Below are 19,329 nucleotides of genomic sequence, written 5' to 3' on the forward strand. Positions count from 1 at the left end.
AAGACAGCTGTCCCTTTCCCCAGTCTTTATGGGGCAGCAGGTCTTGTATGTGCCCTGGCGCTTCACACATCCTCTATTGGACTGTCGGAGATGGCGGACCGCTATCCAAACCTCTTTACTGATTCAGATCATGTAGTATGAATGAAATGAAATAAAACAAGAAGGAGGTGACATAGTGGTAACTGCTTCTACCTCCCAGAACAGTCGTACTTCATGTGGCAGTGAATGGAAGACATGATAGAATTTTCTGAAGGCACCCTACAATGGACATGATACGGGACTGCGTGCAGTTTTTCTGCACAGATTTTCATTTAGAAAAACCGCAGCGTAATACAGTACCAGCAAAGTGAATGCGATTTGACAAATCTCTGGTACACTTTGCTCTTTTCTTCCATGCAGAAAATGACCTGCTGTCTAGTTTTTCAGATCAGCATTTCAATGATTTGTGCTATTCCGCACCTTCTGCAGTGTTTTTCCCCATAGACTTCAATAGGATTATTAACAGAAACAGAAAATCAGCACCAAAATCCACAACAAAAAATGCACCAAAACCATGGTAAATAGTGAGGATTTATGTGTTTTGGTATGGGGTTTCTGCATGCAAATCTGCACTTTACGCGGGTACCTTGAAAGTGACTATACACCTTTAATAGCAGTTGGCTGAGCGCTGGTTTTGCAGACATCTATTCCTTTTGGCCCCCCATATACATACATGCTTGGTTTTTTGAGTGTGCATGTATTCTCAATAAAGAGAGGTGAATAAGCCATGGCCAGACACCTCTGGTGGTGGCTTAGATCCCATGAGAACATAGGATCAGGCATGTTGAAATTCACCATGCTTGATCCTTTTTACATCCAATCTTATCAGTTTGGGGAAAGTTGGCTCAGCTATATAAACATCAGATAGTGGTCTTGTCTCACTGAAATTGGTAAGTTCATCCGAAGTCATGGTTAACATTTACAGGACCACAAAAAAGGGCTAATAGGGTGCAGTCTTTAGGCCCCTTTCATCAGAGTTCTGTCACTGGATATCTTTTTTTTTTTTTTTTTTTTGCACAGTCCTGTAGTGTGCATTTTCTTCTTTTCACTGACCCATTGACTTCAATGAACCAGTCCTGCAGGAAAAACAAATGAAGATAGAACATGCTGCGATTTTTCCTGAATGGACAGATAATGATAGACAATGCTCATGCACATACCCATTGAAATGAATGGGTCAAGATTCAGTGCAGATGTTATCCATTGTAAAACAGTAACTCTGAACCAAAGCCGAGTTCGGCTTCAAGTTTTAAAGGGGTTTTCCACTTTAAAAATCAATTACCAAAGTTATTCAACGAAGTAACGCGTGAGTTTGCGAATAACTTACTTTAGCTCATCAGAGCCTATACATTCTAATACTGTACAGAGACGAATCTCCGTACAGTATTATTCTGAAGTTTTGAATGAAGTTCACTTAACATTAACCATGATGAAACGAATGAGGGTCCTGTGATCCTCCTATGATCGAAACCTAGGTCCCCTAAGGATGGGAACCCGATCTTTATTATTTTCCCTTATAACATGGTTATAAAGGAAAATAATAGCATTCTTAATACAGAATGCTAACTAAATTAGGGATGGAGGGGTTAACAAATAAAGTAAAAATTAAAATCACCTCATTCGCTTTTTCGCGAAGCCCAGCTTGTCTTCTTTCTTCTTCTTTGATGACTTGGGAGAAAAGGACCTTTGGAGACGTCACTGCGCTCATCACATGGTCCATCACATGATCCATCACCAAGGTCCTCCCAGGTCCTCAAAGAAGAAGAAAGACGACAAGCTGGGCTGCGTGAACAAGTGGATGAGGTGAGTTTAATTTTTATTTTATTTGTTAACCCCTCCATCCCTAATTTAGTTAGCATTCTGTATTAAGAATGCTATTATTTTCCTTTATAACCATGTTATAAGGGAAAATAATAAAGATCGGGTCCCCATCCCGATCGTCACCTAGCAACCATGCGTGAAAATCGCACCACATCCACACTTGCTTGCGGATGCTTGCGATTTTCACGCAGTCCCATTCACTTCTATGGGGCCTGCATTGCGTGAAAAACGCTGAATATAGAGCATGCTGCGATTTTCACACAACGCACAAGTGATGCTTGAAAATCACTGCTCATGTGCACAGCCCCATAGAAATGAATGGGTCCGGATTCAGTGCCGGTGCAATGCGGTCACCTCACGCATTGCACCCGCGTGGAAAACTCGCCCGTGTGAAATGAGCCTTAAACTGAGAGTGTGTGGCCTCCTCAGGTGGCGCTATACAGATTTTATTGAATAACTCAGTGGCTATACAACATTTTTAATTTAGTATTCAGATCCAGCTGCTGGCTTGAAAAGTGCAGAATATTTTTAGTGGCACAGCCCCTTTAATAATTTATGCTAACACATGATTTACTGGTCATTACCTGTCACTGCTTGGAAAAGGTCTTGTGGCAGGACTAAAACATGGCTGTCTTTATTAGGGCTCATGCACAGAAACATATTCATGGTCCACATTTTTGGCGAGTGGGATGCAGACCCATTCACTTCAATGGGGCTGAAAAGGATATGTGCTGTCCGCATCCGTATGTCTGTTCCGTGGCATTCGCAGAAATATAGAACATGTCCTATTCTTGTCCGCATTACGGAGAAGGAGAGGACTGTTCTATTATGGCCTGGACATTCCGTTCCGCAAAATTCAGAAGCCACACGGCCAGTATCCACATTTTGCAGACTGCAAAAACGGCTACAGCTAACTTGTGTTTGGACTTCAGTGGAGTGCTGTGATTTTTTATACTTCTTTATTTTGTGGATAGGTGATAAGGGTAAATCTTGGGATTAACCCTCTAATCCCTTTATAATGAAATGTTATGCAACTTTTTAATACTTTTGTGCTTTAATTGCTCACCATTTTTATTATCTCTGCTTGCTGCCAGTGAATGGAAACACACATTCATTCCTCCAGATGCTGAAAACTGACACAACATATCATTGACTGATACACTTTTATTTTGCACGGGTTAGTATTATAGATTTGTTTTGGACAAAGCTATAACAGGGCATCTACAGGGATTCATGGGACAGATACCTCAGTATGCCTCTGCTTTCATGCAGTAAATTTTTTAGTTGGATTACGTATTTCATACAGGACTCTGTGTCTCCGTTCAGCCTCTTGCGCATGGCTCACTGGCATTCAGGTGGCAGAAGATTGCTTAAACTGGATACTATTGTAGTAAACTCAGCTGCAAGCCTGTATTAGGTCTGTACAGGTTTTACCCCTACAGTATTATGAATGTTCCCATTCATTTACAGCAATCAGAGACCTTGGAACATTAAAAAATATCACAGCATGACATACATATTTCATACTGTAATTAAAGTGGTTTTCCTATCGGGTCACGGGGGGGGGGGGGGTCACCTTGCACAGGTGATAGTGGAGAGTCCTTAAAGGGTTCTGTCACCCCACTAAAGTCTTTTTTTTTTTTTGGGCTAGTTACATTCCTTATACTGCGATATATGAAAATATAATGGTGTTACTTACTTTCATTCAGCCGTTTCTTATAAAAACGAAGTTTTATAATATGTAAATCAGGTCTCTACCAGCAAGTAGGGCGTCTACTTGCTGGTAGCCGCCGCAAAAAAACGCCCCCTCGTCGTGTTGATTGACAGGGCCAGCCGCCCTGCTGGTAGAGACCTGATTTACATATTATAAAACTTCGTTTTTATAAGAAACGGCTGAATGAAAGTAAGTAACACCATTATATTTTCATATATCGCACTATAAGGAATGTAACTAGCCCCAAAAAAAAATATGACTTTAGTGGGGTGACAGAAGCCCTTTAAGATCATCTGGAAAGCCGCCACGTAAGGCTGGGTCTATATGGCGACATGTAGATCGTGATGTTGTGAATCAAGTCAGAATATGACGACTTGCTGCAACTTCCAACATTTTTGGATAAAAGTCACATGTGACTTTGCCATCATGGATCACTGCGCAGGTTGCGTGTGACTTACCTGCAATTTACTTGTGACTTGCGTGTGTTGGCTGCATCTCCAAGACCGATGGGGGCTTCTCTATCATGTGAGTACAGTACAACGGACCAGTGGTCAGACAGGAACTCACAGCAAGGTAAATTACTATGAGGCAGTAAGTCTGAGTCAGACCATCTTTGGTCCAGGAGATGCAGCCGGCACATGGGCCATGTTTCCCGGATTGAGAACAGTCATGTACATGAGCCTGAAATTGGGCATGCAACAGCAAGCTGCAGACAAGTTGCCCAAATGTTTGGATTGTGTAACACTTGTCACTGTGTAGGCTCAGGGAGGGCTGTCACACATTCTGCAGAGTACTAATATATATTAGATTTCCAGTTATCTTTTCTTGTTACATGAGTTCTGCGGGTTCACAGTCTTCACTGGCTTCCAGGGAACAGCCAACTTTATTGTGAAAGATATGAGGCATGCTCCCCTTCCGAGAGTGCCTGCTTCTGACCGACGACTTCTTCTGGTGCTTACTGTGTGAACAGATCCCTTTAATGTCCCAGACTCTGAGAGTGCCATCGTGAGAAGCTGTATATAAAACACTGTTGTGTATCTGCAAATTAAAATCAAAGAGTGGTTATAAATGATCGTCCATGCCCCCCCCCCCCCCGGACTCTAACGTACATAAAAAGCCTCCTCCATGTGTGTGTCATTACTGAAAGATATTCTTTGTCTTGACACTGATGGAACAGAGGCCTCCCTGGGCCGGAGAATGCAAAACAGGCATGCTATAATTTGCAGGACATACGTAGGGGACCTAATAACCCACCTGAATGCAGTTAATGATAAAAGTGTGTCCTTGGAAGACTTGCTGCAGGGCTCCCGACCTTGTATTAAAGGACCTGGCACAAGCATCGCCGCTTCCTGTAAACACTGCGAGAGAGAATACAGACAAAAATGACAGCGCTGTTAAAGTGACAATACAACAAGAGCTGTACAAAGCTATAAAAGGATGCTCCGAGGCCCTACTGGACCTCTGCGATATCTATGAAGTATGATGTTTTATGCAGCAGTGTATGGCACCACTAATGGTTCTTCGGTCCCCCTAGTGCAGGGCAGTCTAGTATTCTGTGTGCCATTGGACAACCTCCAACACACGTCACCATCATTAACTATTTCTTCTTACTTTATAACCATTTTACATAACAGCATATTACTGAAAATACAGGTACAGTGGAGGGAGGAGCATGCAGCGTGTGACATAGCACGCTGAACTCCCGCTCGGGCCGGCTGCTATTCGGGCAGCCGTGATGAGCACTCAGGGGGAATGCTGAGCCGAGGAGCCTAGGTGACCACAGTAACGCTACAACCCCATTCATATGGCAGCTCTAGGATATTTGGGTGAGCGACAGCTGTCGTGGCCAAAATTGCTGTGTGGCCGTGCCCTAGAATGAAAAGAAAAGCTCTCTTCATCTTTATCTGAGCTGCAAGATTTCTGCTTTCAAGATTGCATTTGAAACACATAATTGTATCGACAGAAATGGGCGAGACCTGCGGGGAATCGGACTCAGGTCACTCTTTGGTAATAATTTGTAAATATGGTAAAAAAAAAAAAAAAAGAGTAAATCTGGAATTAATCCATCACAACCAGAGTTAAGAAGTAGCATAGTACTTGTTTCACTCTTCTAGTTATACAAATAAGGATAAAGTACAGAGAGAGAGAGAAAAACAGTTATAGGTGCAATAGGTGCTGAATCTGATAATACAGCGATGATGTAAATGAAATATTACAGGCGGTTAAAAATTATATTGCATAAATGGACTATGATATTCCCACAAGTTGAAGAAATAAACTCAGACATATTTGTCGTGATAACATGAGGAAAATAAGAGAATTTGTTTCAGATGCTGAGGAGTGAATCAAATTGAGGATGATTTGAACAACAAAGACCATTCAAAAATGGATTGAAGATACCATCGGCCTAGAAAATCTGTCAAAGCAGCTTTGTGTGGAAAGAGCGCATAGGGCCCCCCAAATGTAGGGGCACTGTGTGTAATCCTGATAAGATTGCTGTATCAGAAGCATACAGATAATGTACTGTGGAGGGAAAGAGCGCTATCTTAATTGGAGATCAATGACACCCCAGTCTCCGCATATGCAGACTATTCTACAACAGAAGGACAGAGCGAAACGAATGAAGGTCAAAACCATTTGAAGCTACAGAATATTAAATATTTGTTAATGTTTTCAGCAAAATGACATGTACTCCACCAGGATAAGGTTCATTTCTTCACCTCATCTACTGAAGCTTTAGGATTGCTTGAAAATAGGAGGTTGTGAAGATGGAAGAAGGCCAGATTTATAAATCAAAGACACTGCCGTGGAGCGGAAAACAATTTAGATTAGAGGTGCAGGACATTCAGAAGAAGACTCTTGTGCCAGTAGAAGGGATGAATAGGGTGGGGTGGGAAGGATTTGGGGAGGATCTGGGGTGAGAGGGAGGAGGCTGTGGTTGCCTTTATTTAATGAGTGTTGGGTTGATGGTACAGAATAGGAGGCCAGAGGACTAGCTGATAAGGTATAATGGAGTCAGAATTCCAGCAGGGGGCTAGATATCTCCTTGGTATTATTTGTATTTTGGAAAGCCATCTAATGGTAGAGAAGACCAACATCCTCCAGTGTAATTGGCTTGCTCATCAATTGCATGCTACTTTTTCTAATAATTCAAGAGGTATGAGCATGCTGATACATAAAAGTAAAAAAGTTGAAAACCTATAGCTAATAAAGTAGATCGAGAAGATAGACATGTCGTTCTCCATTGTAAGTTATACATGACATAGTATGTTCTGGATTTCATCTATATACCACCACCCTAAGCTCATGCAGTATTAATAGAATTGAACGAATTTGCAAAGGAAAAAAATCTACCCATTGTAGATCATTATGGGGGATATTAATAATGTAATAATTGAGCAGATGGATAGGAAAAGGGCAGGAATAAGAGTACAGAGTTGTTATAAACCCCAGTCACAAAAATGCACTGGACCAATCTATGGATTCGGAATCCAGACAAAAATGTATTTTCATTAAAATGCATTAAAATAATATTTTGTCACATACTGATTTAGTGTTGGTGAATAGTCTGGCGGTAAACCTTAGACGGGGGTGGCTAAAAAGTAAAGTTAGGTTAAGAGAAGGGGTGAAAGAAAAGGATAGTATATAATAAAAGTTTGGACCAGAATCATAAAATAAAATGGAAGCCATTGGAAGATATGAGTGTTTAACTTTATAGGCTAAAATTTAAATTTTTTGCCAGTCTATCAGGGAGCAAACCAGGGAACAGGGAGTTGGTTGGTTAATGCAGTTAAAAATGAAAGATTATATAATACTGTACTTGAACTGAAAGGGGAATCAGGAGAAATAATTAAGGATCAGCCTGGTATTGGTGAGGAGTCAGAGTTAGAGTAGAGTATAGGGTACAGTGTCACGAACCAGCGGGTGTGAACCCACTGTGCCACGTGTCCTACTTCCCCTAAGGGCATTGTCTAAGTCAGTGTTTCCCAACCAGTGTGCCTCCAGCTGTTGCAAAACTACAACTCCCACCATGCCCACACAGCCAAAGGCTGTCCAGTCATGCTGGGAGTTGTAGTTTTGCAACAGCTGGAGGCACACTGGTTGGGAAACACTGGTCTAAGTGAACCCCTCGATCTTCACAGTACCCCTGATGGTGGGGATAGACTTTCCCGAGGGGAACGCCAGGGCGCTACCTCTTGAGGAGGATAGGCACACGAAGCAGCTGGTCCAGGCGGACCAGGAGATACCTGAGAAAGGTACCAGAGGTACAGGTGTCAGTAGGCTGAGTCGATACCAGGAGCAACAGTGCAGGAATGAAGGATGAGGCAGAGGCGAAGTCACACAGACAATAGGTCAGGCAATCCAGTTCGGCAACAGGAGAGTCAAGGCAAGCAGGCAGGGATCAAACGGGTAGCAGAATCCAGGAACACAAGTACGAGTCAGGAACACAAGCGGATATCAGGAACGTTAGCAGGACACAAGGACCTTGACACTGAGGCATCTGAGAAGGGGGCTGAGCCACTTATATATATGTGCAGGAGGGCTAGGATTGGTTGGTGAGGTCACATGATCCAACCTATAAAACACAGGAAGTGATGCACGCCGGCCTTTAAAGAAATACTGCAGGAAACAAGCAGCAAGCACACTGTGGCCACGGCTGAAAGGAAACACTGGCAGTATATCACCGCTGAACACAGCGCCCAGGACCGCGGCAGTAAGCAGGCGAACAGTGGCGCACAGCAGCCGCTGTTACATACAGTATGGTTAGGTGGAGAGGTAGCTGGTGGGTTTGCCTAAAATCACACAGGAACAGCAGGAACTGTTGGACATTCCTACTGAATTGGTGGAGCTAGAATCTACTTTGAATGGTAAAGCAGCAGGCCTGGACTATCTTTCTGTGGAAATATATAAAGGGCATACAGAATTAATTATGGGACATCTGTGGACCATGGCATTATAAGCTACAGAAAATAATGCGTTTCCAGAATCGATGTAAGAGAGGACAAGGAAACCTTCCACAGCTGGCAATTTTAAGCTCTTCCCAATAGGATATACATTTTGGATGTTGAGAGTGGCAATCAGACAGGATATTAATGTATGTTTAAAAATAAATTATTGGAGTAGTCGGCAACTAAGAAAAAAAAAAATCTCCAGCCGTGTAGGATCTGGATGATATCTACAAATGGGAGTTGATTTCCAAGCTGGTCCAACAACACATTGAGGCACTGCGTGGCTGGAAACTCCACAAGTAGAAACACCTTTACAGAGTGGAGCCGAAAGTTGTTGACCATTTTGTAGGACACTAGAAGCAGTCATGGGGTATAGACAGCCATGCAACATATTTTGAGCCGAAACCTGCTGACTGCTTGCCACCAAAAGATCAGATGAATGGAACTGAATTTTTTGTGGCAGATATTTCTCAAACGATTCTGCTACAAGTGACATCACCTCAGAAGATGAAGTAAAGCAGCGCTGGACCAATCCCAAGGTGCAGGTAGTCATGCTGTAATATACAGTCCTGACTGTGATAGAAAGGCCCTTTATTAATATAGTCATTATACAAATCAGGATCATGGCTAACAGGTCGGTTGCCAAAACAAAACCAGCTCACTGCTTAATGAATCCCAGTCATTTTATCATATTCATTAACTGCAATGTCATTTGGGTATTCATCCATGTACATGACAGTGACATAGCAACCGGAGTCATGTACAGAAAATAAGAACCGTGCGCTGGTATAATATCCAGTAACTGGAGTAAATAATATTGGCGTGCATATAATAACACCAGAAAATATGTAAGCTACAGTCACACCGTCGCCAGGAAATTCACTGATAAGGCTAGTTTCACACTGGCGCTGGTCCGGCATATTTGCTAGGTTGCAGTCAGATATCTGTCAGTCCCCATTATAGTTAATGGGGCTGGACTGAAACGCAGTAGCTTCCAGCAATGCCAGAATGCAGAGAGATCCGCCAGGCTGTTCCCTTACAAAACAGCCTGCCAGATAAAAAAGCACTGGTGGGAAACTAGCCTAAACCAGGCACAATGCCTTCTAGGGTTGACTAGACCAGATTCCTGCACAAGTCCTCACACAGATGTAAAAATAGGCCATGTGTGGTGAAATATTTTAATATTTCAAAATATTATGGGGCCTACGAGTCTTAAATTATACCCCAGTTCACAGTTTACTTGATTAAACTTGAGTTTGAATACATTTTATCTTATCTATATGTCCATAAGGCAAACATGATACACAAATGGCCATGACGATGACTTACATATTCCATCATGGTATTTCAAAGTGCTAATGCTGTGTTTATGAGATTTGTAGGTTCGGGCACATTCACCGGTGTCTGACAACCAACATTTTGCAGTCCGGTCAACACTGCCAGAATATAAATGACGTCCAACCATCTGTAAAAAAAAGAACACCATTACTTAGCTGCTGTATAGTTAACAACTACTAATGGCCAGATGTCTGTGCAAGAAAACGTATAAATGATTCAGAAACGTACGGTCACACCAGAGAAGTAGCTACCCGGAGGGGCGGGGGGTGGCTGCCCTGGGCCCACTAAGGGCTAAAAAAAGGTCAACAAAACACCTGAACAAAACCTGAGTGTGGAAACCACGCCTTAGGATGCCCCTCTGAAGTTGTAAACAAGCATTGGAGGATCCACTGGGTTTCACCTTCTTGTGCTGAACCCCTAGCTATACCTCTGGCCCACACGTTCAGGTTTCCTGATGCAGTTTTGTTTGGATTTAGAAAAGGGAGATGTCATACATGTCCTTTAAACTTTCTCACCTGTTATGATCCACTCCTGATTTTGACTTCCAAAACTGCATGCAGAAATCTGAACATGTGGCTGGACCCTTATACTCCAAACCTGTATTAAACTATCCAGCATTACCACTGAAATCAGAATCAAGTAAGTCTGGGCCAAAGACCAAATCAGCAGGAAAATATTCAGGCATAGGAAAAAGGATCAAGCTTCACTCAAGATGGAAATATTGTAGCGGCTGGGCCCAAGAGACCAACTTCATGGACTTTTCTGATCTGGCCACCCACAAGATAAACATTAATGACTAAGGCTGCTTTCACACTAGCGTTCGGTATTCCGTTCGTGAGCTCCGTTTGAAGGAGCTCACGAGCGGACCCGAACGCAGCCGTCCACCCCTGATGCAGTCTGAATGGAGGCGGATCCGCTCAGACTGCATCAGTCTGGTGGCGTTCAGCCTCCGCTCCGCTCGCCTCCGCACGGACAGGCGGACAGCTGAACGCTGCTTGCAGCGTTCGGGTGTCCGCCTGGCCGTGCGGAGGCGTGCGGATCCGTCCAGACTTACAATGTAAGTCAATGGGGACGGATCCGTTTGAAGATGCCACAATGTGGCTCAATCTTCAAGCGGATCCGTCCCCCATTGACTTTACATTGAAAGTCTGGACGGATCCGTCCCAGGCTATTTCCACACTTAGCTTTTTTTTGCTAAAATAATGCAGACGGATCCGTACTGAACGGAGCCTCCGTCTGCATTATTATGGGCGGATCCGTTCTGAACGGATCCGCCCGAACGCTAGTGTGAAAGTAGCCTTAGTAGCTTCAGGACATTTGGTTTTATTGCACAATATGGCAGAATACTGCATAGATGAAGACAAATATATAATTACGTGTATGACTTTTAACGTTGCATTATATTGGTTCTGACACTTCCCCAGGTTACGCTGATCAATTTTGACAATGATGTAATTTTACAGCTTGACACATAACACCCTTACACGTGCTTTGTATTTTTTACAATCTCATTGGTGATATTCAGAATTTTTTCAATAGATATAGCATATTTACACTGCAGTTTAAAGATGTACTTTCACACAATTTAATTTAAATTAATAGAGAAAGGTGTAATTAGCAAATTTCTAGATCACTTAATTAAAAAATCTGTCTGCATCCACCTGAAATAAGGCTGTAAAGTCATGGCCACTTCAAATTAAATTGCAATCTATTGTCTGTTGCAAGGCTAGATCCGTCTCTAGTAACAGAGACTCAGAAGACTGTCCACAGGAAATGGGGGCATGTCAGAACTAGCTGAAATCCTGAGCCTGATTGAAGCACTGGCTCTACACAGCTTTTGAAATACAGATAATCTCATATGTGTCTGTAAGTCTGATCTACTCCTTATCAGGTTTCTGAGCTCCCTAGAAGAAAACAAGCATAGTGGGAAGTGAGGTCACAGCAGTACAGTGCTGGCAGATTCCAAAGAAGGGAGACACCATCTGCTTGTGAGAGAAATGAATCTAGCTGTGCAAGTGAAACAGAATAATATGACTGAGGAAGCCCAAAAAAAGACCTCTTTCGCAGTTATGATTCTACAATGAAGCACAGCCATTATGTAAACTTTTTTTTTTTTTTTTTTACTCAGGTAGGCTTTAAGTTTTTAGGAATCCCTTTAACTCATTTGAGAGGACAATATTAGATAAATATTTACAAATTTGAAGTTTTGATTAGTTAGAGTAATATAGATCACAAACATTTTCCACCACATGGCCCTAAAATATATCTACTAAAATATATCCGTCTAATAGGAACATCACTGCTTAGGCAAAAACAGTGAAAAATTTTTTGCGGCTTCTCTTCTGGATGTCTGTCTCTGGGCACATGACCTGCAGCTACACCCAAAGAAGTGGAAAAAGATGTCCTCCAAATCAGCCCGTTTGGAGGTGGTATAAAAAGGACAATAAAGGTATGGCCACATGTAATGTCCATGCAGCGGATTTTCCAAAGTGGATCTGTGTGTGGCAAATCCGCAGTTCTCTACAATAGCAGTAAAGTGGATGAGATTTAAACAAATCACAAAATTCTACTGTGAAAATTCATGCATGGTGTGATTTCTAAAAACCTGTCACCACGAAATGCAATGCAGTCTGCATGCAGCATGTTACAAAGCAGGAGGAGCTGAGCAGATCGGAATATAGTTTTGTGGGAAAAGATTCAACAAATTTATACACTTAAATCTAAGCTCTTCTGAGCTGAGTTGCACATGGGGGGACATCATTTCATTGAATGAAAGACATCACTATATTTGTGAATAGGTCACATTTATGAAAAATCTATCATGTAAAATATACAGTACTTGCACAGGTCAACACAACAATATGATTATGTCTAATGTTTATCATTGTCTAATACAGTATTTTGCTCAGTTTCAGCTTAATAAAGGCCGAAACCTGCCTGTATTTCATGTAACCTGGTGCATTTTTTGGCAGATTACAAAATAACATTTTTGGTCAGTGATTCCCATCAGTGATGGTGAGCCAAAACCAGGATTGGAGCCTCCACAGACATAAGGTATAATAAGGGAAAGATCTGCACCTGTTCTGTGTTTAGAGCTATAATGACCAAACACTGACGTGTGAATGAGGCATTATTGTATACTACAAATAACAGCTCAGACACTCCTCCTAGCTAACTCCTAATAATGCATAATATACTATAGCTGCAGCAATACCAGAACAGACCCAGTTACTGCGGACTTTGGCCAGATTTCAGGAACTGTTGGTGCACTTTAATATTACGAATACATCAAAGTCCTCTAGCCAACAGTTATCTCTTTTATAGAAGACCAAGTCCCAGTAAAGTCTAATCAATCCTTTTAGCACCAAGGTTGTTGTGACACCTGGATCCAGTTTGGGTCTGCAGCATTCAAGCTCTGGGATAAAAATGGAGTGAGGGGTAAGGTGCTCCTCTGAGGAAATCCAGGGAACTGTGAGCAACTTTTTACTGTTGCTTCTCTAGAACCAAGACTTCTCCTTTCAGGAACTGCAGGACTGTCAGAACCCTCCTTATCTTCTCCTTGTAGGTGGCTCTCACTGTTAATGCAATACGCCAGTCCTGCAGGGTGAGCGATGGTGAGGTCACAGGGGCAGTTAACAGTCCGAGGGTTGCTATTGGTACTCACAGTTTTTATATACCCTGAGCAGGCATACAGCAGTGATGGAGAGGATGGCACATAGATCCTCTGGGGCACTCTCTGGGTAAAGGGACCAGGCCGGTGGTAGGTGAGGTGCCCTGGGAGTTGCAGGTTTAGTGTGCCTGTGGCAAGATCCCTTATGGTTCGTGACGCCAGTGCCGGTAACGGTGGCACACCGATTTATTGTAGGAATAATTGAGGTACACACAGTTGTACTGAACCAGAACTTCTGTTTACTGAACAGTTCAACTACATACAGGTTTCAGTTAGTTCCATATGCAGGGTCTTGATAACAAGCAGGCTTCACATAAATGGCAGGCAAAGTCTATTCAAGATACACAAAGGGAATAAACACTCACCGATCAGGCTGTATTTTCTTCAGATCCTGTCTGGCTTTCTCCAAGGCCTGTATGCCCTATTGCTGGCCTTGGGTAGGGAAACCTTCCTCTGGTATAAATCCTCTTGCTGTAAATATCCTTCTGCCCTTCAGCTTTCTACTTGGCTGGATAACACTGGCTCTGCCCTGTACTCTGCAAGGTACTAGATATCTTCAGGAGGAAACTTCTTCTCCTGGATTAACTTCTGAGCTAACTTGCTCAGCACTTCAGGCAGGCTAGACTGCACTAACTAGCCTCCTGGACTAAACTGGACTCCCTCTTTCCTGTCTGGGCCTAACTATATATACTAGGGGGTTCCCTAGCTCCCTCTACTGCCTAGGAGGAGGAACTACACCCCTAACAGGCCTGGTACAGAAGATAACAGGAAAATACACATTAAAATACCATACAAAATACAATGACCATGTTCCACAAAAGGTGGGGAACAACGTGACCCTTGAGTAGTGCCCACATTTACATAGTGGGACACTACATTAATCTCTCTCCCTGCGCTCTACAGACCTGGAGCCACCATTAGCCATATGCTCTCCCAGTCCTTTTTCTCTTTGGTTCACTCCAAGCCCCTGATCAGCTCATTTAGCCTCTCCTTGGTAACTTCTCATCCCTTAGGTTGTAAGAGCATAGAGCCACAAGTGGTGCTGGGAATTGTAGTCTAGTGCACTTCTGGAGAAGTGCTGATGCATGCAATGCTTCCCCAATAGAGGTTACATTTACTAAACAGACATGTCAGCAGCATACTTACCAATGTTTCAGTTGGTAAAATCAGGGCATCTAAACCCTGCCCAGAACACCCTGACCCACACTGAGAATACTCACTTATGGGTAGTGTTTATGTTAGCTCTGCCTTTTTTCAGCCCGAAACAGACTGAATTTGCCAGAAAAATCAGGGACAGTCCCGGCAAATTAGAGACCATTGGCAAGGAGAGGTGAGAGATCCTCTTTAACATGACTGCGCCAAGTGAATAGGCCAAGACAAGGAAGATCTAATGAAAAAGAGGAGATAACACTAATGTAATGTACATCTGGTCTCCTCTATGATGAGCTTTGCTTTGTATAACGGTAAACGTTAGAAAACTGAGCATGCCGATGATATAACCGATTAAACCGGACCAAGAAAAATATGCTAGAATGTTCTCAATTTTTCTTTAAACTTGTAGTCAGATTAAGCAGAGTTCAAGTCATCTTATATAAATACTTCAGCCATGTATCTGACAATATTATCCTATGTAACATGCTGTCATGCCCATCACTTCTTGTACTTCCTGCTCCAAGACAAAGATCCTCTCATCCAGTAACAGCTGAGCTTAAGTGCAAGTGATTTTAGGAGACCTGCCCCGGGAAAACAGCCTCAATGTTCAAAGCTTCATAATATCCACTAGATGACTGTTTTTATTTTCCTTTTAATTGTATAATCTGCCAGAACCTTAAGGTGACGCGAGAGGCAATCCTTTCCACTTGTTTTCTTTGGTTTTCTTTGGCCGTCTCTAGTAATGTACATATGAAAGGAAGTTCAACATCCTTCTAATGTTTCTCGTCACCATAACAGGACTCTAGGAACTCTGTACTTTACAGCTCACAAGGGATTCTCATTATAATTCAGGGGCTAATAGGAGTTGTCTGTATTAGGAAACACAATTTCTAATAGCAGTTTAGGTGATTCTGAGCTAACCGAAAGGAATCTCCATCAATACAATGGAGTAGAGAGCAGGTAGCAATAGCATCTCCTTCTGAAGGACCCAGCTTGTCCAAACATTACAGAGACAGTCCATTGTTATCAATGGGCAGCATGTAATGCTTCCCTTCCCTGTGGTGGTGCTGAAAGATTCCTCCATAGATTACATCTAATTGCAGTGAGGTCCCAGCAGTAGGACCCTTTGTGATCAGCCATTTTAAGAACCATTCTAATAAAAAAAAAGGCTTGCTCGAAGTAGACTTGTTTAATGGGGTAATCTGGGATATTAAAATATTTCTACTTAGGCTCAAAACTGCAAACCTCTGCAATATACAGTACAGACCAAAAGTTTGGACACACCTTCTCATTCAAAGAGTTTTCTTTATTTTCATGACTATGAAAAATGTAGATTCAGACTGAAGGCATCAAAACTATGAATTAACACATGTGGAATTATATACATAACAAAAAAGTGTGAAACAACTGAAAATATGTCATATTCTAGGTTCTTCAAAGTAGCCACCTTTTGCTTTGATTACTGCTTTGCACACTCTTGGCATTCTCTTGTTGAGCTTCAAGAGGTAGTCACCTGAAATGGTTTTCACTTCACAGGTGTGCCCTGTCAGGTTTAATAAGTGGGATTTCTTGCCTTATAAATGGGGTTGGGACCATCAGTTGCGTTGTGGAGAAGTCAGGTGGATACACAGCTGATAGTCCTACTGAATAGACTGTTAGAATTTGTATTATGGCAAGAAAAAAGCAGCTAAGTAAAGAAAAACGAGTGGCCATCATTACTTTAAAAAATGAAGGTCAGTCAGTCCGAAAAATTGGGAAAACTTTGAAAGTGTCCCCAAGTGCAGTCACAAAAACCATCAAGCGCTACAAAGAAACTGGCTCACATGCGGACCGCCCCAGGAAAGGAAGACCAAGAGTCACCTCTGCTGCGGGGGATAAGTTCATCCGAGTCACCAGCCTCAGAAATCGCAGGTTAACAGCAGCTCAGATTAGAGACCAGGTCAATGCCACACAGAGTTCTAGCAGCAGACACATCTCTAGAACAACTGTTAAGAGGAGACTGTGTGAATCAGGCCTTCATGGTAGAATATCTGCTAGGAAACCACTGCTAAGGACAGGCAACAAGCAGAAGAGACTTGTTTGGGCTAAAGAACACAAGGAATAGACATTAGACCAGTGGAAATCTGTGCTTTGGTCTGATGAGTCCAAATTTGAGATCTTTGGTTCCAACCACCGTGTCTTTGTGCGACGCAAAAAAGGTGAACGGATGAACTCTACATGCCTGGTTCCCACCGTGAAGCATGGAGGAGGAGGTGTGATGGTGTGGGGGTGCTTTGCTGGTGACACTGTTTGGGATTTATTCAAAATTGAAGGCATACTGAACCAGCTTGGCTACCACAGCATCTTGCAGCGGCATGCTATTCCATCCGGTTTGCGTTTAGTTGGACCATCATTTATTTTTCAACAGGACAATAACCCCAAACACACCTCCAGGCTGTGTAAGGGCTATTTGACCATGAAGGAGAGTGATGGGGTGCTGCGCCAGATGACCTGGCCTCCACAGTCACCGGACCTGAACCCAATCGAGAAGGTTTGGGGTGAGCTGGACCGCAGAGTGAAGGCAAAAGGGCCAACAAGTGCTAAGCATCTCTGGGAACTCCTTCAAGACTGTTGGAAGACCATTTCAAGTGACTACCTCTTGAAACTCACCTAGAATATGACATATTTTCAGTTGTTTCACACTTTTTTGTTATGTATATAATTCCACATGTGTTAATTCATAGTTTTGATGCCTTCAGTGTGAATCTACAATTTTCATAGTCATGAAAATAAAGAAAACTCTTTGAATGAGAAGGTGTGTCCAAACTTTTGGTCTGTACTGTATGTACCTTACAGGAGTGTCCCTCTGCTACACAGTGCTCCTCTGCAGCAAGGGTTAAATGTGATTTTAGAGGTAGTATATGCATTTCCTTTGTACAGGCTGTCAAAGTGGTAAACGGCGTTGGTGACTATTACTAGGTGAGGCTGCTGCTCTCCTCAAAAGGAATGGCTTTGACTCAGTGTAAAAAATTAGTTGAGACAGAGAAGTCCTGGGGGAAAGACCAATCATCCAGCTTGAGAGACAGAGTACATACCATCTGCCTCTGAGGAAGCGAATGAGGAATTATTCTAGAAGGTAGAGCAGCCTATACAAGATTGAATATTGGTCTGTTATAAAGGGGGATTGCCCCTTGGCTGAATTGGGGTGATTGCAGAGAGTAACTCAGAGAGCATTTGGCCTGTCTACTATCTTTGCAGCCCATAGAACTGTAAGAACTGTGGAAATTGCAACCTGTAAAATCTGCCAGTCCATGCATCATCTGAACAATGACTGTGAGTACTTGTATTTGCATTTGGCTGCTATCTTCAGTAAAGAACTGTTGCAAAACTGTCCTCATCACTGCATGACCCAGCACCTGCATTGCCACAGTACAGCATTTCCCTTTGCATCTCACTGGGGCCCTGCCTTGCACCCCTCAACACCCAACAATACCAAGGGCACCCCAAACCACCACCAGGCAGGAGACTACCCTCAAAACCAGGATGTGCTCTCTATTAACTGCATGGCTCAGGAAGGATCAGAGGGAGAACTACCATCTCCCATCCTCTACACCGCCCCTGTGGCCTGCTGCATTGCCAGTTCTCTTCTGCCTATTCTCCACCAGTATTATGTCTTCCCCTTATCTATCCATTCGTGCCCAACTCCCCCCCCCCCCACCCCACTACTCCATGTTCTCCAGATTCTGTCTGTAGTGATGCCCTGTTCATCACTATGGCTGTTATAGCAGTGCACATGGAGGGATAAGAGAAGAGGTGGAAGATGGATAGGAATGGCAGAGGAGGGACTCAAGTAAGCTAAATATATTACAAAGTTTGTTATTTTGTATGACCCTTTAAGGCTTTGGTCACTGTAAAACATCTACATGAACATACAGGAGAACACATACTCACAATTTTGTAAAATGTTCTTTCCCACGACAGTATTCAGGTCAGTATTTTATGTCAGCATTTGTGCGCCAAAATCAGGCATGAAACCAAGATTTTACCTCTTCTGTATTTTGGAACCACTCCTGGTTTTGGATTATAAGAACTGATGCAAAATACTGATCTAAATACTCCCGTGTAAAAAGTGGCTGGAAAACTGAGTTCACAAGACAGAATTTACTGCATCATCATGGATCTGGCAGACTGGTAACAGAATACAAGAAATGACTAATAACATCTCAGGAAAGAAAATAATCATATTACTGGGATTTATCTTCTGCTATATGAAACTGATCAGTTACCCAGCCAGTGTTATTATAAATGTTTCATGAATTGTCCCAGTAATGCAGCTAAAGATCACACACCTTCAATAGCTATACGCTTATGTGTATGGGAGGCCTTCAAGGGGTTGTCAAATTTTGGAGGACTTTCTGCCAGACCTTCCCATTTTTACTGGCTATGTAGAGAGAAACATACTTACCTGCTCCCCACCACTGGGTTACGGCTCCTTCGGTCCCCCACCACTATTGCCACGCTCTGGTCAATGCTACAAAGCTTCCTGTGTGACGGGGTCATGTTGTTGCTGCAGCTAATGACTGCCCACAGATCATTGACACAATGATGTATCCCTAATGTATCATTTGACATGATGCATAGGGAACACGTGATTGGCTGTAGCAGCA

At 42.8% G+C, this 19,329-nt stretch overlaps 1 protein-coding gene across 1 annotated transcript in view; it reads right to left on the reverse strand.

The window, feature by feature from the left end:
- Positions 1-3,783: 3,783 nt before the first annotated feature.
- WDR86 (WD repeat domain 86) overlaps positions 3,784-19,329 on the reverse strand; it is a 75,029-nt gene continuing 59,483 nt past the window's right edge. Inside the window, exons 5-7 of the mRNA XM_044294586.1 lie at positions 9,853-9,988; positions 4,829-4,932; positions 3,784-4,612 (exon numbers count right to left, since the gene is read on the reverse strand). Of these exons, the coding sequence (XP_044150521.1) occupies positions 4,403-4,612; positions 4,829-4,932; positions 9,853-9,988 (450 nt within the window). The 3' untranslated portion in view covers positions 3,784-4,402. The remainder of the gene's footprint in view (positions 4,613-4,828; positions 4,933-9,852; positions 9,989-19,329) is intronic.

This window comes from Bufo gargarizans, chromosome 5 (genome assembly GCF_014858855.1).
Source record: "Bufo gargarizans isolate SCDJY-AF-19 chromosome 5, ASM1485885v1, whole genome shotgun sequence".
In the NCBI taxonomy this organism is placed as follows: domain Eukaryota; kingdom Metazoa; phylum Chordata; class Amphibia; order Anura; family Bufonidae; genus Bufo; species Bufo gargarizans.